This window comes from Neoarius graeffei, chromosome 5 (assembly GCF_027579695.1).
Source record: "Neoarius graeffei isolate fNeoGra1 chromosome 5, fNeoGra1.pri, whole genome shotgun sequence".
In the NCBI taxonomy this organism is placed as follows: domain Eukaryota; kingdom Metazoa; phylum Chordata; class Actinopteri; order Siluriformes; family Ariidae; genus Neoarius; species Neoarius graeffei.
In genome coordinates, this window is record NC_083573.1 from 100,746,844 (window position 1) to 100,771,999 (window position 25,156).

The window sequence follows — 25,156 nt, forward strand, 5'->3', positions numbered from 1 at the left end:
GCAAGGAGAGCACTGGTCAGAGAAGCAGCCAAGAGGCCCATGGTCACTCTGGAGGAGCTGCAGAAATCCACAGCTCAGGTGGGAGAATCTGTGCACAGGACAACTATAAGTCATACACTCCACAAATCTGGCCTTTTTGGAAGAGTGGCAAGAAGAAAGCCATTGTTGAAAGACAGGCATAAGAAGCCATGTAGGGGACACAGCAAACATGTGGAAGAAGGTGCTTTGGTCAGATGAGACCAAAGTTGAACTTTTTGGCCTAAATGCAAAGCGCTATGTGGTGGAAAACTAACACTGCTCATCACCCTGCACACACCATCCCCACTGTGAAACATGGTGGTGGCAGCATCATGCTATGGGGATACTTTTCTTCAGCAGGGACAGGGAAGCTGGTCAGAGTTGATGGGAAGATGGATGGAGCTAAATACAGGGCAATCCTGGAAGAAAACCTGTTGGAGGCTGCAAAAGACTTGAGACTGGGAAGGAGATTCACCTTCCAGCAAGACAATGACCCTAAACATACAGCCAGAGCTACAATGGAATGGTTTAGATCAAAGAATATTCATGTGTTAGAATGGCCCAGTCAAAGTCCAGACCTAAATCCCATTGAGCATCTGTGGCAAGACTTGAAAATTGCTGTTCACAGACGCTCTTCATCCAATCTGGCTGAGCTTGAGCTATTTTGCAAAGAAGAATGGGCAAAAATTTCAGTGTCTAGATGTGCAAAGCTGGTAGAGACATGCCAAAAAAGACTTGCAGCTGTAACTGCAGCAAAAGGTGGTTCTACAAAGTATTGATGCAGGGGGGCTGAATACGAATGCACACCACATTTTTCAGATTTTTTATTTGTTTAAAATTTTGAAGACCATTTATCATTTTCATTTCACTTCACAATTATGTGCTACTCTGTGTTGGTCTATCACATAAAATCTCAATAAAAACTTAAGTTCGTGGCTGTAAGGTGGAAAAATGTGAAAAAGTTCAAGGGGTATGAATACTTTTGCAAGGCACTGTATATGATGGTGCTGTGCATGATGATTTTCTTTTTTTGTCACTCCCTGCTGACCAACACCACAGGAGAAGTGATTATTAACTGACTTAATGATTTCATTGCGCAGAATAACACTGACTGGACAAGATGCGTTGGCATTTGCACAGACGGTGCGACTGCGATGACGGCAGAATACAAGGGCCTCGCTGCGCGTGTCTGCACAGTAGCACCATCTGCCACAGCAACACGCTGCTGCATTCACAGAGAGCAACTGGCAGTGAAAAAAATGCCCCAGTGTCTTAAACCAGTCCTGGACGAGTCTGTGAAAATAGTTAATCTGAGTAAAAGCAAAGCACTGAACACACGTCTTTTTAAAGCTCAGTGTGAAGAAATGGGAAGCGAGCACACGCAACTTCTTTTTCAGACTGAAGTTCGCTGGTTATCGCATGGGAAAGTTCTCACCCGTCTATTTGAACTGCGTGATGAGGTCAAGTTATTCCTGCATCAAAGTGATGAACTGTATGACAGAATGCAGGATTTCCGATAGCTCGCAAAATTGGTTTATCTTGCTGATCTGTTCAGCACTCTCAATACCATGAATTTAGTGCTGCAAGGAAAAGCGATCACAGTCTTTACTGTCCAGGACAAAATTAAAGCCGCACGCCTCAAGATGGAATTGTGGTGTGCCCGTCTCGATCGCCAAGAATTCCATAGTTTCCCTACACTGGCAGATTTTCTTCTCACTGCCGAGGAGGTCCGGGATGGCGGCACAGTTGCAGCCTTTAAGGAACATCTGCAAGGCCTTCACTCACAATTGGGCAGAGGTGGACACTAACGAAGTACATTTACTTGAGTTCTGTAGTTAAGTACACTTTGAGTATCCGTACTTTACTTGAGCATTATTTTTTTGGCAACTTCTGACTTTAACTTCACTACATTTGAAAGACAAATATCGTACTTTTTACTCCACTACATTTCTATCAAGGTCCTCGTTACTTGTTACTCTGAAGCAGCTTTGAAAGTGGATGTTTTTTCTTTTCTAAAACGTGTTTTTTTCACAGGTGACACTGAGACAGCCGATCAGTAATCACTCGGGTCACGTCACGTCCACAGACTATAAAATCAAGTTCAGTGATTTCTCCGCAGAATTATTTAACACGATCAGTTGATGGCAGAATGGAAGGAGGCAGTTCTTTTGGGGAATGCACACACCCATGTTTCAGTTTTCTGTAAGGAATAACGATTGGTTTCGTTTTAAATGTTTGCTCTGTTTGTCTAAAACGAAGCACGTCATAGCCGACAAAAACTTGCTGTCTGACCTGTGGAAGGATATTAAGGTATGTAAACGTTTTATTCCAAGAAAAAGCTTATCATAAAGTTGACTGTGCTTTAGAGCTAGCGATAACGTTGCAATATCTCTGCAGTCTGCTTATTCAAATGACTTTCTATGGATTTTCCCGCCAAGTTGCCATAGTCTTGCCCACAGCTAACATTAACACATAGCTAGTTAACTTGGACACTGTTACTTAGCATGTAAAAATGGAGTTACGCTAACATGAATAACGTTAACTTATCTGAAGTCCTTTCAGAAATACAGTGGTGCTTGAAAGTTTGTGAACCCTTTAGAATTTTCTATATTTCTGCATAAATATGACCTAAAACATCATCAGATTTTCACACAAGTCCTAAAAGTAGATAAAGAGAACCCAGTTAAACAAATGAGAAAAAAAAATATGATACTTGGCCATTTATTTATTGAGGAAAATGATCCAATATTACATATCTGTGAGTGGCAAAAGTAATGTGAACCTTTGCTTCACCTTTGCTTCCGGCGGCACGGTGGTGTAGTGGTTGGCACCTTACAGCAAGAAGGTTCTGGGTTCAAACCCAGCGGCCAGCGAGGGCCTTTCTGTGTGGAGTTTGCATGTTCTCCCCTTGTCTGCGTGGGTTTCCTCCGGGTGCTCTGGTTTCCCCTACAATCCAAAGACATGCAGTTAGGTTGACGTGGGGCGGCCTTGGGCTGAGGTGCCCTTGAGCAAGGTACCTGACCCCTGACTGCTCCCCGGGCGCTCTGGTGTGGCTGCCCACTGCTCTGAGTGTGTGCGCGCGCGCGTGTGTTCACTGCTTCAGATGGGTTAAATGCAGAGGATGAATTTCACTGTGCTTGAAGTGTGCATGTGACAAATAAAGATTTCTTCTTCTTCTGTACACGACCCCACCAGCTCTGCTGATCAACTTCTCATCTCATCTCATTATCTCTAGCCGCTTTATCCTTCTACAGGGTCGCAGGCAAGCTGGAGCCTATCCCAGCTGACTACGGGCGAAAGGCGGGGTACACCCTGGACAAGTCGCCAGGTCATCACAGGGCTGACACATAGACACAGACAACCATTCACACTCACATTCACACCTACGCTCAATTTAGAGTCACCAGTTAACCTAACCTGCATGTCTTTGGACTGTGGGGGAAACCGGAGCACCCGGAGGAAACCCACGCGGACACGGGGAGAACATGCAAACTCCACACAGAAAGGCCCTCGCCGGCCCCGGGGCTCAAACCCAGGACCTTCTTGCTGTGAGGCGACAGCGCTAACCACTACACCACCGTGCCGCCCCCCAAAGTTTGGGATATTTTTTGTAACCCAATCCTGATCTATACTTCTCCACAACTTTGTCTCTGACCTGTTTGGAGGCTCCTTGGTTTCCATGTTGCTTGCTTAGTAGCGTTGCAGAGTCAGGGTCCTTCCAGAACAGGTTGATTTATACAGACATCATGTGATACTTTGATTGCACACAGGTGGATCTTAATCAACTAATTGTGTGATTTTTGAAGTGAATTGGTTGGACCAGCTCTTATTTAGGGGTTTCATATGAAAGGGGTTAAATACCTATACAGGTACACAAGGCTGTAACTTTGGGTCTACCACTGGGGGGGTTAAACTCTTATTTATTTATTTATTTATTTATTGAATCATTTACTTGCGTAAAAGGAATCATGCTAATTTGGCATTCCTGTATTAGAAATACATTGTGATAATTTTACTCTGATTTACTTAACGTAGTTGCAGCTGTGCACTTGACTATTTATACCACAATGACACAGTCGTTAATTCATAGTGTGAGAGAGTACTCTGTGTGTGTGTGTGTGTGTGTGTGTGTGTGTGTGTGTGTGTGTGTGTGTGTGTGTGAGAGAGAGAGAGAGAGTACTGTGTGTGTGAGAAAGAGAGAGAGTACTGTGTGTGTGTGTGTGTGTGTGTGTGAGAGAGTACTGTGTGAGAGAGAGAAAGTACTGTGTGTGTGTGAGAGAGAGAAAGAGTACTGTGTGTGTGTGTGTGTGTGTGTGTGTGTGTGTGTGTGTGTGTGTGTGTGTGTGTGTGTGTGAGAGAGTACTGTGTGTGAGAGAGAGAAAGAGAGAGAGAGAGAACTGTGTGTGAGAGAGAAAGAGAGAGAGAGAACTGTGTGTGTGTGAGAGAGAGAGAGAAAGAGAGAGTATTGTGTGTGTGTGTGAGAGAGAGAATTTGAATTTCAAAACACCTTTATACAACAGCACTACCAGATCATTTCTGGCAAGTAAATAAATCCAAAAAACACACAAATTAACAAACAAAAATGTGATACAAGAGTTTTAGTTAGAGGATCCAACCCTCAAAAAATGTGCAAATAGCAGCTTTTCATCCTCGACTGTTCACACTGCGCCATTATAACATCATGTTTTTTTAAAAGATTCAAGGTTGGACATTGCCTTATAAAAACGAAAATCAATTAAAATACAAGATCGGACTAAAGTTGAGAAAACCAATACCACATCCTCACTAGAAGCTTGCTCCGCCTTGTTTCTCCGGCTAACATATATTGCCATCTTAGCTTGTCCAAGCAAAAAAATTAACAATTGGCACTTCAGACGTTGTTTCTGTACATATTTATTTAAAACCAAAAATAAAAGTCTCCATTGAAAAATTTTCAAAAAAATAAACAAATAGCATACACAAAACTGCAAATAAAGGTCTGAGCCTCACACAATGCGTAAAAGCATGGAAAACTGTTCCCTTAAAAAACAAAATGGGCACTCTTGGCCTACAGCTGGATTTAAAGCAGAAATAAAAGCATTAACTGCGACAGCACCATGTAAAATACGCCATTGCAGATCCCCAGTTTTCTTAGGTAATGGTGACGTGTAAAATGCTCTCCACTGTGGTTTGACAGCTTCCCCTGTCTGCAAAACCATACGCCAGGGAGGATCTGTTTTTTTATTCAGAATCTTCTTATTCACAGATTTTGTATAAGGCTTTACCATTGGCAGAGTAAAGTGTAGAATGCCACACTTTCACATTGCAGATAAACACCTGTACAATCCATAAGATTAGGGGACAGCATAAAATTTGGAAAGGGATCATTGTTGACTGGATGACACAAACCTCTGGAATCGTCTACCAGCAACCCTAACTCTCCAGTTGTTAGTAAAGTCCGCCACTTTTGAAGCAGAAAACTGACTACACGAATGGATCTCACCCCCAAATGATCTGCCACTCGTTCACAGTTCTGCAACTCTGGACCAGCTCACTTAATTAAATCATTGAGAGTTGTGACTCCAGATTTGAGGAGATTAAAAGTTAGAGCAGAAAAACACTTTTCACCCATTACATCAAAAATTGAGCCACTGATCAGGGGCTCCTTTAAAAAACCCATGTAAAGAACAAGAACTGAGCCCCCTTTTCACTGTTACAAAAGACCATACTTTAAAAAGATTACGATAAAACACTGGGAGTCGGCTAAGGTTCATCTTCTGAGGATCCATCCAGAATAAAGTTCTGTCCATCCCCAAACCCTCAAAAGTCTGTAAAATAGCACAAGCCACTGACTTCCAGCCTGAGTCCACTGGCCCTGTAAGAAGCCGTTGTACAAACTGGAGACGGAAAGCTGCCGTTCTGCTCTGTCGGTGAATAAGTCCATGTCCACCTTCATCTTTAGGTAGATACAACACATTTTGTGGTACCCAGTGTAGCTTGTCCCAAAAAAAGTTGACCAGAATCGACTGGCTCTTTGAAAGGAGTTGCATTGGGGGATCCACACACGCTAACTGATGCCAGAGAGAAGATGCTACCAAGTTATTTATAATTAAAACACGTCCTCTATAGGACATTTTATTCAGTAAGAACCTCCATTTGTCCAGACGGCCCTTTATTTTTTCAACAGTGCCTTCAAAGGTTTTTTTGTATGGAGGGTTCATCCCCAAGAAAATTCTCATCTCATTATCTCTAGCCGCTTTATCCTGTTCTACAGGGTCGCAGGCAAGCTGGAGCCTATCCCAGCTGACTACGGGCGAAAGGCGGGGTACACCCTGGACAAGTCGCCAGGTCATCACAGGGCTGACACATAGACACAGACAACCATTCACACTCACATTCACACCTACGGTCAATTCAGAGTCACCAGTTAACCTAACCTGCATGTCTTTAGACTGTGGGGGAAACCGGAGCACCCGGAGGAAACCCACGCGGACACGGGGAGAACATGCAAACTCCGCACAGAAAGGCCCTCGCCGGCCACGGGGCTCGAACCCGGACCTTCTTGCTGTGAGGCGACAGCGCTAACCACTACACCACCGTGCCACCCCCCAAGAAAATCTCCAAGATATTTAAAATCTTTCCTGATCCAGCTTAAGCCATCTGGGAGACTAGGCTCTCCATCTGACCACTTCCCAATTAGCACAGCTACACTCTTAACCCAGTTAACTTTGGCCGAAGAGAAAGATCTAAAATCTTCAAAAATTTTAAGCATTGTGTCAATATCCTTCTGGTCTCTAACCAACACAGCAATGTCATCTGTATATGCTGACACTTGAAAATTGTTACCACAAAAAGGAAAGGTCACACCACTTAGTTCCTTTCTTAAACTTATTAAAAGTGGCTCTACTGCAAGACTATACAGCATGCCGGATAAGGCACAACCTTGTCTAATGCCCCTATGAACTTTAGAAGGCGCACACAGGTCGCCATTAACCTTCTTTCAATGTCACTGTACAGAACTCTTATCTTTCCAATAAAAAGGGGACTAAAACCAAAGGCTGCCAGAACGCTCCACAAATAGTTGTGTTCAACTCTATCAAAAGCCTTTTCTTGGTCTATAAACATTAGACCAAACTCTAAATTAAAAAGTTTACCAATGTCAAAAGCATCTCTGACAAAAGAGATATTATTATGGATTAATCTACCTGGCACACAGTAGGTCTGGTCAGGGTGGATGACCTGTTCCAACACATCACTCAGTCTATTTGCCAAAGTTTTTGAGAGCAATTTGTATTCTGTACAAAGTAACGAGACAGGCCTCCAGGACTTTATGTCGTTTAAGTCCCCTTTTTTTGGCAGTAAAATGAGTACCAGGGTTCCCACGGGTCCTTAAAAAGTCTTAAATACAACTTTCGGTTTTCAAGGCCTTCAAACGTCTCAAATTGTTTGGAATGACTGGAATTTTGGAAAGGGAGGTATTAAATTTAATATTGGACCGAACGAGTGAAATGTCTCCATCCGGTCTGGGGTATTTTTTTAACTGTAATTTTAAAAGTGACCAGCGGACCTTTTGGGGGCAGCATTGGTTCTGTGCGTTCTGTGCGTTCCGTAGATCAAGAGCGAACGCTAGGAGGCTACTGGAGGCGGTGCGGTGGGTGCAGTGGTTGTGAAGAGTGAGAGATGTGCAGGTCGCTTACGCGGGCGCTAGAAAGTGTTGATAATTATGGGAAGATGTCTGTTTAACGACAAGTGGTTGGGGGATGACAAATACCCCAAAATAAGGAGAAGACTCGTTTGCGATAAAAAGCGCTGGATCGCACAAATGTGTTTAAAGCCGGTACCGCAGCGCGGGGGACACGCCCACTGGGAAACTGGCTTTTCACGGACACGAGGCGCGCGCGCGTGTTAGGCTGCTGGGCCATAGAAGGTTCACGCTGCATGCTACACGCGTGTAAAGAAAAGTGGACAAACGTAGCATGACTTGCTCTGGGCCATAGAACGGCGTTCACGTTGCACGCTGCACGCTGCACACTTCACGCGTGAAGCGTGAAATGAACATGCACACTTTTTTCTAGGCGTGAAGACGGAAATTCCAGTCAATGCATGCGGTCACCGCCGCGCCAGCCAATCAGAACGGGTCTAGGGAGATAACTCTATGCTTTCAGGGGAAAACTTCAGAAAAAATATAATTGAATGGTATAATTGAAAAATAGTTCTTCATCGGGATTGTCAAGCAGATTATAGAATGTTCGGTGAAATTCACCACGGGTTTCTCTCAGAAGGAAGTGTTCTCGGCTCCAAATTCTGTTCCTTTTTCTCTTCCTCTGTCTCAGTAAAAGCAGAATGAGGCAATCGTCGTCATCCGAAGAGTCCATATTGTTGGTTACTCGGTCAAAGTAGAACAGACGCAACATGTGAACATCCAAGCATGAAGTTTAATGGCCCAGGGTCCGGTTCTTCACGTGAACGTGTAGCGTGCAGCATGCAGCGTGAACCTTCTATGGCCCAGCTGCCTTAGAGGTCAAGCGCTCCGGAGTGAAACGCAGGGGGCTTCGCGCATGCGCACAAGAGTCTTGTGGAAAATGGGACTTATAGGACATACTAATAATAATAATAATGATTAGCATAATTTTTTTTACATAATTAACATTGTTTATTGTACTAAGTTTAATATAAATATATAAACCTTTATTTCAAAACTCAATTAAAAAGAACTCCAGAAAATACAATAATTCTAAATATAGTACAATATAAATAATTTGTACAAAAAGTTTTTTAGTTTTATTACTTATCATCTACAACAGTGTTTTTAATATAATAAGAATAATATTAACCACTAATAATAATTAGTAGAAATAGTAATTATTATTATTATTGATTATTAATCATTACTACTTATGAATTAGTGATTAATAAGTACTAGGGATTATTAAATGTTATAAAATTAAGTTATTAAAAATTATTACAAATAATTATTAAAACGTAGTAATTGGTAGAATACAAACAAATACTCATGGATTATAGATAATTTTTTTAAATATTGAACATTGATATAAAATAACTATACTACTACTACTACTACTACTAATAATAATAATAATAATAACAATAATAATAAACAATAATACTACTAGTAATACTTGTTGGTAATGTTATTATTATTATTATTATTATTATTATTATTATTATTATTATTGGTTCAATTGTTATCAATGTTCACTATTAAATTATTATCTATAATCCATGAATAGTTGTTTGTATCACTACTACTAATAATAATTACTAGTTTTTTAATAATAATTTTAACTAATCTTATAACTCAATTTTGTAGCATTTTAATAATCACTACTTATTATTTATTAGTATAATTTAGTAGTTGATAATAATTACTACTTATTATTAAATTACATTTTGGTAATCACTGCTTATTAAGTAATTAATAATACTGAATTATAATAATTGCTACTCTACTATTAATTAATATAGCTAATAAGTAGTGATTATTAAAATGTTATAAAACTGAGTTAATTTTTTTAAATTATTATTTAAAAAGTAGTTATTATTGTTATTATTATTATTATTATTAGTAGTAGTAGTAGTAGTAGTAGTAATACAAACAATTATTCATGGATTATAGATAATTAATGATTATTTTTGAATAATGAACATTGATATAACAATTGCACTGATGATAATTAGTTTACAGTTATTACAACACATTGATAATGGTTATGAAAGGTGACAGTTGTTTTTCTGTGTTTAATGTAACGCTCTGATGATTGTATGACTGCATAAACTGTTACCTGCTATAATGCAGAAGATACTCGAGAACTTCCTCAACCAGCTGTATACTGTACGACACTCAGACTGATTTTGCTGTCGGACACAAAATCACACATCATCAAAGATAATCTTTGGGGATTGAAATAATGCCGGCTAAGGTTGTTCAGCTGGTTCTACTTGCCGTTTATTGTTTTCGTTTTTGAAATGATTCATGGTGTTTTCTCCAGTAAACACCAGTTTGCTGCTACAGTAGTTCTGCAAGCCCAAAACACATGACTTTGCTTCAGCTGTTTGCATGTCTAACAGTTGCCATTGATGCACCCTGTTGTTCACCAATTGTGTGCATTCTTCTTAAAGTTAGTAAAAAAAAAACTATTGCAGAAAACAGTTTTAAATTGTCGTATTTATCATTTTCATTTAGAGGTCTTGAAAAGGTCTTAAAAGTCTTTAAATTTGTACTTGAAAAATGTGCAGATACTCTGAGTACCGCTCTATGGCAAGTCAGCGGCAGCTTCCCCTTAGCCAGGCTGTCACTGAGAACAGCCAGGATGTCTTCACCCATTTCGGGCCAAAAAGACCTGTAAAACTCAGCAGGAAGACCATCTAGCCCCGGTGCTTTACCACTCTCCATACCTTGAAGGGCTCTCTGCAGTTCCTCTAGAGTCAAGGCTCTTCCAAGGTCTGCATTGGCCTCTGTGGACACCTGGGGTAAGTTGCCAAGGAAGACATTGTCAACAGCCTGGTCCTGTAGTACCTCACTTTGGTACAGCTCCTCATAAAAACAGACTGCTCTCTTACGTATGTCTGCATGATCAGACAGAAGTATTCCATCCTTAGAGCGTAAAGCATGGATACATCTTGTTTGTCCATTCTTTTTTTTCTAGATTAAAAAAGAATTTTGATGGTGCATCCATCAATTCTGCACTTTGAAAGCGAGACCTGACCAGAGCTCCCTGTGCTGTAACTCCTAGCAAGTCAGCCAGGAGATTCTTTTTGCACCTAAATTTTTCAGCATAGGTCTGATTTCCTGTGTTCTGAATTAACGCCTGGAGCTCAATAATTTCTTTTTCTAGGTTTTTCATAGAGCGAGTTATGTCGCCTGTGACATTGACAGTATACTCTTGACAGAATTGCTTTATCTGCACTTTGCCAAAATCCCACCACTGCTGCAAAGATTGGAAGAAAGATTTTTTGGTTTTAAAATCGTTCCAAAAGTGTCTAAAAATATCTTTAAAATTACCATCAGACAATAAATTAGTATTAAAATGCCAATATGCACTTTTTGGCTTAACAAAGTTTAAAAACAAGAAGCAAACAACTAAACTATGGTCTGAAAAACCGACCGGAACAATTGAGCAGTTTCTAAAACAACTACATTGGTGTTTAAAACCATAAACCTATCCAATCTTGCTAGAGACAGTTGATTATTATAGGAGTGACTCCATGTGTACTGCCTTTGCGTACCATGGAAGTTCCTCCAAATGTCAGTAAGGTCATTAGAATTCATTAATTCAGTGAGGCGTCTACATGAGGCCATGTGTGGCTCTATGTGATTCCTGTCTATTACTTTCTCCGTACAGTTGAAGTCCCCTCACAAAAGTAAAATCTCCTCAGAATCACAACCATGTAAAACAGTGTCTAAATCATTTAAGAACAACATTCTCTCAAAAGGCAAAGTAGGTAAATACACACAAACAAAGACCAAAAAAAAATTTTCAAATTTGGCTCTGACTTTTAAAAGCCTACCCTTTAAAATCTCCTCAACCTCATAGGAAATAGGAGTGAAGGTTCTGGAGAATAAAATGGCAACCCCACCACTAATTGAAGTGTTGTGGCTTAACAGTGCAAGTTCATCAAACTCTCTTACCCGGTCAACTTCATTGATTGTGTTGGAATGAGTTTCTTGAACAAAAACAACATCAAACCTTTTTTGTTTTATTATCTCAAACAATGTTGCTCTCTTAATTCCTTCTCTGGCCCCATTTATATTTAGAGAAGCAACCCGGATTTCCTTCATAAATAAAATAAATAAAAGAAACAACTGTGTATACATCATGATGAAACAAAAGGAAATTAAGCTTTGTCACCACTATCATTCATTAGAACATTAAGCTTAGTTAGAATTTTCTTAAGGCAGTAAACCTCCTGTTCAGTAAAACAATTCTCACTCAAAGACCTTGTTTTCGTGATAAACTGTTCTACGTCTGGGAAGAAATCATCCACACGCACATTTCTAGCGTGCTTTGTCTCTTTCAGAAACAACTGAATGTCATCCACACTATAGATGCGACTGGTAAAGCCACTCTGGCGTAAGCTGTAATTCACACTACAGTCGGAGAAATCACTTTCATTTTCAGCATCACTTGAAGTGGCAGTAAGAGTTTTGTTCTTTTTGGCTTTCTTTTTAACAACGTCCTGTTTTCTCTTTGGTGGAACTTTAAAAACATTCTCTTCTGAATCTATAAGCATTTCATCAGCAAAGACTGAAAACTGACTACAGTTAGTGACCGACTCGTTGCTGTTTTGCGAACTGTCTCCGGTCCCAGATTCAGAGCTAACGTTACCCTCTACAGCACACTCGGAACTGGTGAATTCAGTTTGAGAAGCAGGAATATTAATTCCTGTAGTCTCATGAGGTTCATCTGCTTCAACGACACCGGGCGAACCAGGTAACTCATTCCCAGTGCTCGGACCAGTCTCTGCAGGTTGCCCCTCTCCGACGTTTTCATCAGCCTTACCGGCATTTTCACCTTGTCTCTCTGAATCACCCCCTTTAAAGGGACAAGCTCGCACCAGGTGCCCCGTTTCACCGCAGCCCAAACATTTCACACTGGTTGTTGCATAAACAACGTAGTTAAAATCGTCAACATTAACACTCAACCTTAGATCCAATTCATCCTTGCTATCTTTCAGGATCATGTAGACGAACCGTCTAAAGGACACTACATGTTTAAGCAGTGGAGATTTACTGGCGATAGGAATTTTTTTAAAAGGTGACACCAGTTTGCCATAACATGATAACGTTTGTGCCAAAACATCATCCTTAAGAAATGGTGGTACATTTGATAAAACAACCTTTCTAGACAGGGTAGAGAGCGGAAGAACTGAGGTAAAAACACCATCAATTCCCACTCCCCGTTAAACAAGATCATTCGCCATTTCGACATCTCTGAGAAACAGGACAACCGCGTTATTCATGCGGGCTGCTGATAAAATATTGTCATGTCCAACAAGTTCTCCGACAGCTAAACCACAAACTTCCACGCTGGCAGTCGATACAATTCTAACTGCATGACGCCGCGTAAGTTGATCAAGATTACTACCCACACCTGGGACAGCCATACTTCCAGCACAAAGGTGGAGGCAGACGTCCCAGTAAACAAACCCCAAACAACCCTCTGTGTTAATTTTACTATATCAAGTAACCCGATGTTAAAGCACTACAAGTAAGGTGTTTAATTTTAAAGATAGAAAAATTAGAGAAAAGTTAGAAAAACATACGCTCCTGGCCCAAAGGCCACTGCTCCACCCACACACACATGCGCACATAGAGAGAGAGTAGTGTGTGTGTGTGTGTGTGTGTGTGTGTGTGTGAGAGAGTGAGAGAGAGAGAGAGTACTGTGTGTGTTTAGTTTGTAGAAACTTGAACACAGGTCAGAGTGGAGTGTTTGTCGGCTGCTCGCTCTCACACGTGTGTTCTGTCCATGAGCTAATGGTGTGATAATAAATTGTAGCTGAGAGATTGTGGAGTGCAGAAAGATGTCGCTGCTCCTGTAAATGTGCTGATGTGGCATCCTGTCCTCTGATTTCTGTGTGTGAGAGAAACACACTCGCATTTCTGTTCCATGCTAAAGTTTAGCTGGATTATGACTGTGTTTGTGTGTTTGAGATCAGTGTTCTGATATTTCATCATTTCTCTTCCAGTCTGTGTGGGTGTAATCTGACAGAGGAAAGCTATAGAGTTCTGTCCTCAGTTCTCAGCTCAAACTCCTCCAGACTGAGAGAACTGGACCTGAGTACCAATAACCTGCAGGATTCAGGAGTGAAGCTGCTCTCTGCTGGACTGGAGAATCCACACTGTACACTGGAGATACTGAGGTACACACACACACACACACACACACACACACACACACACACACACACACACACACACACACACACACAACAAACCTCTGGTACTTTTCCAGGAGATGGTTTCACTTTTTACACTAACAGGTTATTAAACCAACCTTTTGACACACGTGAACACACCACCTGTACTCAGGTCCACTCCAGACCCCCAGAAATCAGAGGTGTGTGTGTGAGCAGAGAATGATACACACCAACTGTTTTACTGTCTGTTTGAAACTCAACACACAACTTTGTGTTCAGTTCAAATAATTACATCATATTTTTCCCAAAATCTTGACCTCCAGCAGTAAAACAACCCCAATAAGAAGTGTCCATCAAACCCCACCCTCACAAACTCCTGACCAATCAGAGAACTCCCTCATGGACAGTGTCTTGCAAAAGTATTCATCCCCCTTGGTGTTTGTCCTGTTTTGTCGCATTAAAAGCTGGAATTAAAATGTTTTTTTGGAGGGTTAGCACCATTTGATTTACACAACATGCCGACCACTTTAAAGGTGAAAATTGTTGTTTTATTGTGACACAAACAAAAATCACGGTGAAAGAAAAAAAAAACAGACACACAAAAGTCAGTACCTTGTAGAGCCACCTTCTGCTGCAATTCCAGCTGCAAGTCTCTTAGGGAATGTCTCGATTAGCTTAGCACAGGGGTTCTCAACCTTTTCTGCTTCGAGGCCCGCCTATTCATACTTGTACCCAGTCGGGGCTCATTAAAAAAGATCCCCAATTATTTGGGCTCATCTATTCTATTAGAATCTAATAATCTCCTGTAAAGTGTATTCATGGGATGCAACATCACTCCCTGTTACAGATGGGAGCTCAGGAATTAAATCAGTCCAATAAAAGCTGTTTTTAATTGTAGCTGTTGTATTTAAAACTGTATGGATGTGCCAGAAGCCAAATCATGCATGCAGTTCATTCTCAGCCAAAAGGGATTAATGATCCAAAAGTGGAGTCTGGTCCATTAACATAGGAACTTATTGCCATGTTTGTGTTCAGCAAACAAGCAAGTTATTAAACCCAAGAATTGGACATAGAAACCACTCAGTGGGATTTGATCCTTACACATTAACAAAGAAGGAATTTTACTTTGAAAGAAAAGTTTACTTGCTAAATTTGACATTCGTAGAATAATCAACTTATCTTTATATAAAGTCATTCATTCATTATGAGTTGGGAAATTATCCATCCGTTGAGTTCCCCAGTATCTCAGACTCCCTGGTGCTGCAGACATCATTCTACATGGACACACAGATGAAAACCTGGAAGATCATGGAGGAGAACAACTTTTTATATGTGGCTGGGTTAAAGATTTGGGGATCAGGACACTACAAGATAAATCCTGTATCGTTTTTGCCCGGGTAAGGAGGAATTTCTGGGCTTTTTGTCCATGTCTTTTTTAAGCCTGTCACGATAACAAATTTTGTTGGACGATATACTGTCTCAGAAATTATTGTGATAAACGATATTATTGTTGACGTCTTGTCAAGACAATTTTATGCCACTAGTAAAATAATAATGATCATGCAAATACACCCTTTCAAAGAACAGTAAACTTTAATTAAGTCAACTTATTCAATTCAACAGTGGAATGTTAAAAATATATAAATATAAATCAATAACCTAAAGAAATAAAACAACAATCAAACAAAACCACTCACAACAAAAACAATAAATAAAATACAATCTATGGCTCTTACAAATTGCACTTAAGTGAATATTAACTTGGCACAGGGTAATAAAAAGACATTCTTTTCTTCACAGGCAACATTCTGCCAATCCAGTTTCTCAAAGATTAGTACCCAGATAAACAAAAAGTGCAAAGTAACAATGTATTGCCAGCTGTCATTTGGATAAAAGTAACAACAATTAGAACGAGATAACATGTAGGCAAGGGCGTAGGTTTGGTATTAACATTGGTGGGGACATAAACCCAGTGCCAACCCCCAGTGGCGCCAACTTCAGGTCAACATTAGAGGGTCACAATATTTTGCTCCGTTGTGTTCCACCAAAAGAGTCTCCATCATCTCTCCAAAGGCCAGACTTTTAAAATTTGAAGTTCAGAACTGTAGTAATTCATGAATAATAATAATAATAATAATAATAATAATAATAATAATATGCATTTATTTGATTAATTGCAAATCTTGCATGTGATGATTAACTCATTCTACCAATTTGCAAATGTGTTTTACAAGCGAATAACGTCTTGACTGTCGGGAGGGTGTATGTTCCTTTCCCTCATAAATGGAAGTAAAACACATCTGGAGCCTTAAACACTGCGTTCCATGAGGCTGGCAGGGGGAGTCGGCTCTCTTCTGTGGGATCTTTAACGAGTTTTAGAATGCTAGTTTAAGCTGATATGTGATTGATCTAACGGCAAAACAGCACGAGGGCTCGAGAACTTTTTCGACACATTGAAAGGTTACAGTTTTACTTGGCAACAGAATGTATCTGAATTCTGATTGGTTGTTGTATCTGAATTCTGATTGGTTGTTGTTATATTATTGCCCTTTTGTTGTCTTCTTGAGCCCAGAGCAGAGAGGGGAGGAGGGAGGGAGTGACAGGGTTCTACAGAGAAGTTTTTGGCCTCCGCTTTCAAATGAACCGCCTCGAAAACCAATCAGTTCAGCGGAATAGTACTCGGTATGTGACGTTTTCAAAAGAGAGGCGGAGTAACCAAAAATTTCTGATCCAGAAGGCAGAGGCTGTTCTGCTTATTACGTGAAAATGTTCGATTTGATTAAAAGGTGTCTGGGCCTCGAACAATGTCCACATCACCATCAGGTTGTTGTTTACATGGGTCATGTTGTCTGAACTCGGTCAGGGCTCTGCAGGTCTTAACTGAAGCGCTTCAGATTCAGGGTTAGCGGGCTGCTAAAGTTTACAGGCACTTCACAAGCAAGACTCGGTGCAATATTTGCCAACATTAGCACAATCTGATATGATTTAATAATGTCTTTGTGACCTTAATGAACACCAGTTATTGTCTGTATCAAGTCGGATTGTTATTTACATGCCACACAAACTTAGAAAACAGTCATATTCGTATGTTGTCATTTTTACACACTGAATATGAACTGTTGTTAATTGATTCATTTTCCAAGCTAATCTAACGTTACGTTCCTCAAGGACAGTTTGCTAGCTATCAGCCAGTCACTGCACTGCAACCGCACTTGCTAATTGACATGGTAGCTGAACCTGCTTGCTGTTTTCACGACCACGCCCCCAGAGCAAATATTCATGAGTGAATTGGGCATGGCATTTCGCCCAGTGGAAACCTACAGTAACCCTTTGTGTACCGCGCACGGAGCGGGATTTTTATTTTTCTTCAATCAGAAATATTGGTAGGGACACGCCCATACCATCCATACCCAATTCTACACCTATGGTCTGTACAACGGAGCACCGTGGTGTTGTCTTTTCCCCGTTCAGTGGATCCCCTGGCTGGATAACTGTTGCATGCTGGGAGGCCCCGTCTCTGACAGAGAGCTGCGCGAGACGACAGAAAACAGCGCAGTGTTTTATTCAGTCAGTGGTTCAAGCTAATACTCTGGCAACTTCCCTATGTAGATGTACAGCGCATAAATGCCAAAATCCCAGTAAAAAAAATTACCGAATTCATTTTCATTTACTGTACGATAAGTCGGTATATCGAATATTGCGACAGGCCTAGTCTTTGCGATGGTTGCTAGGATGCTACAAGCTTTAGTATCGAGTGTAAACAAATGACAGCCTCTCGATTCTCAAACCTCCCTGCTCTTCTCTTCCAGCAGGCATCACAGATCCATATTATTTACCCACAAACATATTTATTTATTCTGTTCTCACTATATATGCACGCGAGTTAAATGTAGAGTAGTAATGTGACAAAAATAAAGGCTTCTTAATTTACCCACAAATGTATTTATTCTACTTGAAAAGTGTACGGCAAACCAGCTACTGAAATTGGGACACTACTATTTACCTGAACTATTTAGTATTTGGCAAAAAAAAATGCACGGCCCACTAGCTGGCGCTTCACGGTCCACTCATGGGCTGCAGCCCAGTGGTTGAGAAACACTGGCTTAGCGCATCTAGCCACTGGGATTTTTGCCCATTCCTCAAGGTAAAACTGCTTTAACTCCTTCAAGTTAGATGGGTTGTGTTGGTGTACAGCAATCTTCATGTTATGCCACAGATTCTCAATTGGATTGAGGTCTGGACTTTAATTAGGCCATTCCAAGGCATTTAAGTGTTTCCTGTAAATCACTCCAGTGTAGCTTTAGCAGGATGTTTAGGGTCATTGTCTTGCTGGAATGTGAACCTTCATCCCAGTCTCAAACCTCTGGCCAACTCAAACAGGTTTTCCTCCAGAATTGCCCTGTATTTAGTGCCATCCATCTTTCCTTCAGTCCTGACCAGCTTTCCTGTCCCTGTGGATGAAGAACATCCCCACAGCATGATGCTGCCACCACCATGCTTCACTGAAGGAATAGTTTTCTCGGGGTGTTGGGTTTGCACCACACATGGCATTTCCCATGATGGCCAAAAAGTTCAGTTTTAGTCTCATTTGACTGGAGAATCTTCCTTGTGTTTGGGGAGTCTGCCACATGCTGTTGGGCAAACTCCAAATGGGTTTTCTTCAGCAATGGCTTTTTTCTGGCCACTCTTCCATAAAGCCCCGCTCTGTGGAGTGTACAGCTTAAAGTGGTCCTATGGACAGATACTCCCATCTCCACTGTGGATCTTTGCAGCTCCTTCAGTGTTATATTTGGTGTCTTTATTGCATCTCTGATTAATGCCCTCCTTGCCCGGTCTGTGAGTTGTGGTGGGCGGGGCCTTTTGGTGGGCGGGGCCTTCTCTTGTCATGTTGCTTGCTTAGTAGTGTTGCAGAGTCAGGGTCCTTCCAGAACAGGTTGACTTATACAGACATCATGTGACAGATCATGTGACACTTAGATTGCACACAGGTGGAGCTTAATCAACTAATTATGTGACTTATGAAGTGAATTGGTTGGAGCAGCTCTTATTTAGGGGTTTCATATTAAAGGGGATGAATACATATGCACACTCCAGATTTCTGTTTTTACATCTTAATTAACCAACAATGTGCACCTTTAAAGTGTTTGGCATGTTGTGTAAATCAAATGGTGCTAACCCTCCAAAAATCCATTTTAATTCCAGCTTGTAATGCGACAAAACAGGACAAACACGCAGGGGGGTGAATACTTTTGCAAGACACTGTACAAACAGTTTGGTGCTCTGGAAAATCAGTTCAATGTGAAATTAACCAAACCTAATGACAGTAACAGTGTGTGTGTGTGTGTGTGTGTGTGTGTGTGTGTGTGTGAGAGAGAGTACTGTGTGTGTGCGTGTCTGAGAGAGAGAGAGTACTGTGTGTGTGTGTGTGTGTGTGTGTGTGTGTGTGTGTGTGTGTGTGTGTGTGTGTGTGTGTGTGTGAGAGAGGGAGAGAGAGAGTAGTGTGTGTGTGTTTAGTTTGTAGAAACTTGAACACAGGTCAGAGTGGAGTGTTTGTCGGCTGCTCGCTCTCACACGTGTGTGTTCTGTCCATGAGCTAATGGTGTGATAATAAATTGTAGCTGAGAGATTGTGGAGTGCAGAAAGACGTCGCTGCTCCTGTAAATGTGCTGATGTGGCGTCCTGTCCTCTGATTTCTGTGTGTGAGAGAAACACACCCACATTTCTGTTCCATGCTAAAGTTTAGCTGGATTATGGCTGTGTTTGTGTGTTTGAGATCAGTGTTCTGATATTTCATCATTTCTCTTCCAGTCTGCGTGGGTGTAATCTGACAGAGGAAAGCTGTAGAGTTCTGTCCTCAGTTCTCAGCTCAAACTCCTCCAGACTGAGAGAACTGAACCTGAGTAACAATAACCTGCAGGATTCAGGAGTGAAGCTGCTCTCTGCTGGACTGGAGAATCCACACTGTACACTGGAGATACTGAGGTACACACACACACACACACACACACACACACACACACAGAGTAATTGTACTGTATATAAAGATTGTGTGTGTTGTGTAGTAAAGCTGAGTGATTTACGCTGTAACTGTGAGATGTTTCTCTCTACAGGTTGTCTAAATGCAGGATTACAGGTGAAGGTTGTGCTGCTCTGGTTTCAGCTCTGAGGTCAAATCCCTCATCACACCTGAGAGAACTGAATCTGAACTGGAATAATCCAGGAGAATCAGGAGTGAAGCTGCTCTCTGATCTACTGAAGGATCCACACTGTACACTGGAGACACTACAGTGAGTTACTGACTCTACACACACACACACACACACACGTTTCATGTTCCATCTTCTCCACAGTGAACTCAATCACTGTTTCTCAAAGTGTGCTCCATGAGCGACCCCCCCTGCTGCTCCACGAGTTGATGTTGTAAAATATCACGTTTTATCAGTGTTTCTCAAATCGCCGATGTGACTCCAAAAGCAAAGTTCTGAGTCTCACAGATGAGTCGTTTTCTATATTGAATAAAGTCCTCTGTAAATTCAAATAGTCGCCTATTATTTCAATTTGTCTGACATTAAGCAGGCCAACAGTTTTGTGACACTGCCTATAGCTCCGTCAGTTTCGGTTACACTTTCATAATCAGCGTCACCTCTAAATGTGATGGGAATGTGGAATGCGGAGAAACTACGAGTTACCAAGTTAGACTCAGCATCAAACTGTCAAAAAGATAACGGATCGGTGGCTGAAGAGCGGGTCAGTCTAAAGAAAAGCACAAGAAACGTCTGACACGAGCAAGGACAAAGTGCAAAGACATGATGATTCAGTGAGCACTGATATGGAGTCCCAGGATAGTTTGCCGCAGGAGCTCCCTTAGAGTAGTAGTGAAGCTCAACATGACCATGGAAAATCGAGTGCTAAAGCGAAAGGAAAATACCACAGCGACTCCATCAAATTTGGATTTTTTTGGACTGGGAATACGGAGGATCCGAAACCACATTGTGTTCTGTGCTACGAAACATTGGCCAACGAGGCAATGAAACCTGCTAAGCTCAAGCGGCACTTCGAAACTAAACACAAGGATTACGTCAACAAACCGACTGCATTTTTGAGAGAAAATGTGAAGAGCTTCAGGATCACACGAGAAAGGGAGCCTCACAGTTTTTTGTGCCTGAAAATGCGAACGCTCCAGCAGCTTCATACAGGGTCTCCCTGCTGATCGCGAAAGCAGACCAACCTCATTCAATAGGCGAGACTTTAGTTCAGCCAGCTGCAAAGGTTATGGCTAACATGATGCTTGGGGGGAAAGCAAGCGATGAAATGAACAGGGTACCTCTGTCCAGTGACACTGTCCAGCAGCGCAGAACATCCATGGCTGAAAATGTCCAAGAGCAGCTGGTGACACGTTTATGTCAAAGTCAGTTTTTCTCTCTGCAAATGGACGAATCCACTGATATTGAGAACAAGGCAAATCTCCTGTGGTTTGTAAGGTGTATATATGATGGTGCTGTGCATGATGATTTTCTTTTTTTGTCACTCCCTGCTGACCAACACCACAGAAGAAGTGATTTTTTTTAACTGACTTAATGATTTCATTGTGCAGAATAACACTGACTGGACAAGATGCGTTGGCATTTGCACAGACGGTGCGACTGTGATGACGGCAGAATACAAGGGCCTCGCTGCGCGTGTCTGCACAGTAGCACCATCTGCCACAGCAACACACTGCTGCATTCACAGAGAGCAACTGGCAGTGAAAAAATGCCCCAGTGTCTTAAACCTGTCCTGGACGAGTCTGTGAAAATAGTTAATCTGAGTAAAAGCAAAGCACTGAACACACGTCTTTTTAAAGCTCAGTGTGAAGAAATGGGAAGCGAGCACACGAAACTTCTTTTTCAGACTGAAGTTCGCTGGTTATTGCGTGGGAAAGTTCTCACCCATCTATTTGAACTGCGTGATGAGGTCAAGTTATTCCTGCATCAAATTGATGAACTGTATGACAGAATGCAGGATTTCCAATGGCTCGCAAAATTGGTTTATCTTGCTGATCTGTTCAGCACTCTCAATACCATGAATTTAGCGCTGCAAGGAAAAGCCATCACAGTCTTTACTGTCCAGGACAAAATGAAAGCCGCACGCCTCAAGATGGAATTGTGGTGTGCCCGTCTCGATCGCCAAGAATTCGATAGTTTCCCTATGCTGGCAGATTTGCTTCTCACTGCCGAGGAGGTCCGGGATGGCAGCACAGTTGCAGCCTTTAAGGAACATCTGCACGGCCTTCACTCACAATTGGGCAGAGGTGGACAGTAATCAGAATCGGAATTACTTTATTAATCCCCGGAGGGAAATTCAAAAAATTAAGTACATTTACTTGAGTTCTGTACTTAAGTACACTTTTTGAGTATCCGCACTTTACTTGAGTATTTTTTTTTGGCAACTTCTGACTTTAACTTCACTCCATTTGAAAGACAAATATCGTACTTTTTACTCCACTATATTTCTATCAAGGTCCTCGTTACTCGTTACTCTGAAGCAGCTTTGAATGAGCATGTTTTTTCTTTTCTAAAACATGTTGTTTTCGCCGGTGACCCTGAGACAGCCGATCAGTAATCACTCGGGTCACGTCACGTCCACAGACTATAAAATCAAGTTCAGTGATTTCTCCGCAGAATTATTTAACACGATCAGTTGATAGCAGAATGGAAGGAGGCGGTTCTTCTGGAGAATGCACACACCCATGTTTCAGTTTTCTGAAAGGAATAACGAGTCGTTTCATTTCATTTTATTTATTTATTTTTTTGCCTAAAATGGAGTAAATCACAGCCTACAAAAACTCGTTGTCCGATCCGCGGAAGCATATTGAGGTTTGTAAAAGTTTTATTCCAAGAGAAAGCTTACCCAAAGTCACCCATGTTTCAGTTTTCTGAAAGGAATAACGATTGGTTTCGTTTTAAATGTTTGCTCCGTTTGCCTAAAACGAAGCACGTCATAGCCGACAAAAACTTGCTGTCTGACCTGCGGAAGGATATTAAGGTATGTAAACGTTTTATTCCAAGAAAAAGCTTATCATAAAGTTGTCTGTGCTTTAGAGCTAGCGATAACGTTGCAATATCTCTGCAGTCTGCTTATTCAAATGACTTTCTATGGATTTTCCCACCAAGTTGCCATAGTCTTGCCCACAGCTAACATTTACACACAGCTAGTTAACTTGGACACTGTTAGTCAGCATGTAAAAATGGAGTTACGCTAACATGAATAACGTTAACTTATCTGAAGTCCTTTCAGAAATATGTTTTAGCATAATCTTGTACAAGTAAACAGAATGTACAAATCTTTCTTTTCTAGTAATGTTAGCGACCCAATATGATTTTGAGTTTGAAAAGAGTTTGCTAGCGTCAGGTGGAGCTTCACTGACTAGCCAGCTTATTGTTAAATCACCATGATTCCACAGGCAGATTCATATGTGCATGAATACATACACTTACTCATGTATACACACACACACGCGCGCGCAACATGTGAGATGGACAGTATTTTACTCGTCCGTCACAACAAATTTTCGGAATTTTTTGTTTTGATGGCAGATGATGGTCTTGCATTTTTTTGTCTTGCTTAAAGCAGTGTTGCTGTTGGACAGTTATTAAGCTCGAGGTGTGGATCTGGGTTTTAATCAGGTTGGATCGTCATTTTTATTTTCTGAGGAAGCTGCGTTTACAGCTATTCCACTGTCTTCCTGATTAACATACACATACGGTACATGTGTGCACACACTGCCAGAGCTGGGTCAGAACACGACCATGCTGCTCTGTGGGGTGGGGAGGAGCGTTACAATTAATTAATAAATAAATAAATGGCAACGGCTCTTTTTCAGTTCAGTTGTGTTTCATTTTGTAACATTCTACCAGGTGTTTATTCTACAGGTTCTGCAAGTTGGTCAGTAAATCCAGTCGGTTGTTTCAGAGGCATTAGGTTTTGTAAGCGTTGTGGCAATAATACAACAATATGTTGACAGAAAATGTATTTTAAATACTGAAGTATTTTTAAAATCAAGTACTTCAGTACTTTAACTTAAGTAAAAATTTGACTGTTCAACTTTCACTTGCATTGGAGTAACATTTGATCAGTGGGATCTGTACTTTGACTTGAGTAATGAACTTGGGTTCTTTGTCCACCTCTGAATTGTGGAGATCTTTCCCAGAATTAGATGTGGGCTTTGAGTGGATCAGAAATCCATTTGGAGACAGAAAACACATTGAGCACGTCAGTTCCAAGCTATCACCAAGAGAGGTTGACGGTCTTGTGGACGTCGCATCAGATGGGACACTGAAGATGACGTTTAAAGAGAAATGCTTGACAGACTTTTAGGTCCACATCCAACCTGAACATCCTGAGCTGGCTGACTCTGCTCTGAAACTGTTAAAGGTGTCATTCCACGACAAACCGTTTAATACTTGCTCTTTTTGAAATACCATAGGTCACTCCAAGTTGCATATGCATGCTGCACGTGAAAATGTTCTTCTTACCCCATTCCCTGTATTAGCCTATGAAAGAAAATAAACGGAAAAACGAGCAAATCAGAAAAAGCCCTACGAACTTGCGTCACTTCAAAAATTAGTAGTCATGGTCTCGCCCATAACCCACTGGAGGGAGCGTCACAATGCTGTTAGCCAATCAGAAGCGATATGTTTACATGGCATGAATATTCATGAGTAAGAGCTGAAATCCTGTCGTTCTCTCCCCACCCACTCCTCCACCAAACTAGAACAGCCTGAAACAGAAGCACCACAGCATTTTTTTTCACCAAAACTGGCTCACAGGGCATTCATTCATACTAGAGACCACCGCACAATTAATGAAAAAACGATGCAATGACACCTTTAATGCCATTTTCAACCATGTACAACTGGGAAGTTGGATTTTCCACTCTGGTTGGACTGAAAACAAAGCAGCGCAACCGGAACAATGTGGCCCCCAATATGAGATTAAAACTGTCCAGTTTGGAGCCAGACATTGCTTCACTGATGGATCAGAATAAGCAGCACCATTCTTCCCATTAAGATAAGGACAACAATGAGTGAGATGACGATACTATTTGTAAAACTGTCATTTCATTAGTGTATAATTTGTAATATCCTGTTGAAGTCGGCTCATTGTTTTTTGTTCGGGATAATTAGGGGGTTTGGTGGTTGTAAATTTTTTTATTAATAAAGTAGTCCTTGGTCTGAAAAAGTTTGAGAAACACAAACGGATGTGTGTTGTTTAAAGTGTAATGTATTATTCTATAAGAAAC

At 41.2% G+C, this 25,156-nt stretch overlaps 1 protein-coding gene across 1 annotated transcript in view; it reads left to right on the plus strand.

Annotated features, from left to right (window-relative positions):
* Window positions 1–25,156, plus strand: part of LOC132887193 (NACHT, LRR and PYD domains-containing protein 12-like) — an 81,372-nt gene that overhangs the window by 39,036 nt on the left and 17,180 nt on the right. Inside the window, exons 9-11 of the mRNA XM_060922664.1 lie at window positions 13,705–13,878; window positions 19,684–19,857; window positions 19,986–20,162. Coding sequence (XP_060778647.1) covers window positions 13,705–13,878; window positions 19,684–19,857; window positions 19,986–20,162 — 525 coding nt within the window. The remainder of the gene's footprint in view (window positions 1–13,704; window positions 13,879–19,683; window positions 19,858–19,985; window positions 20,163–25,156) is intronic.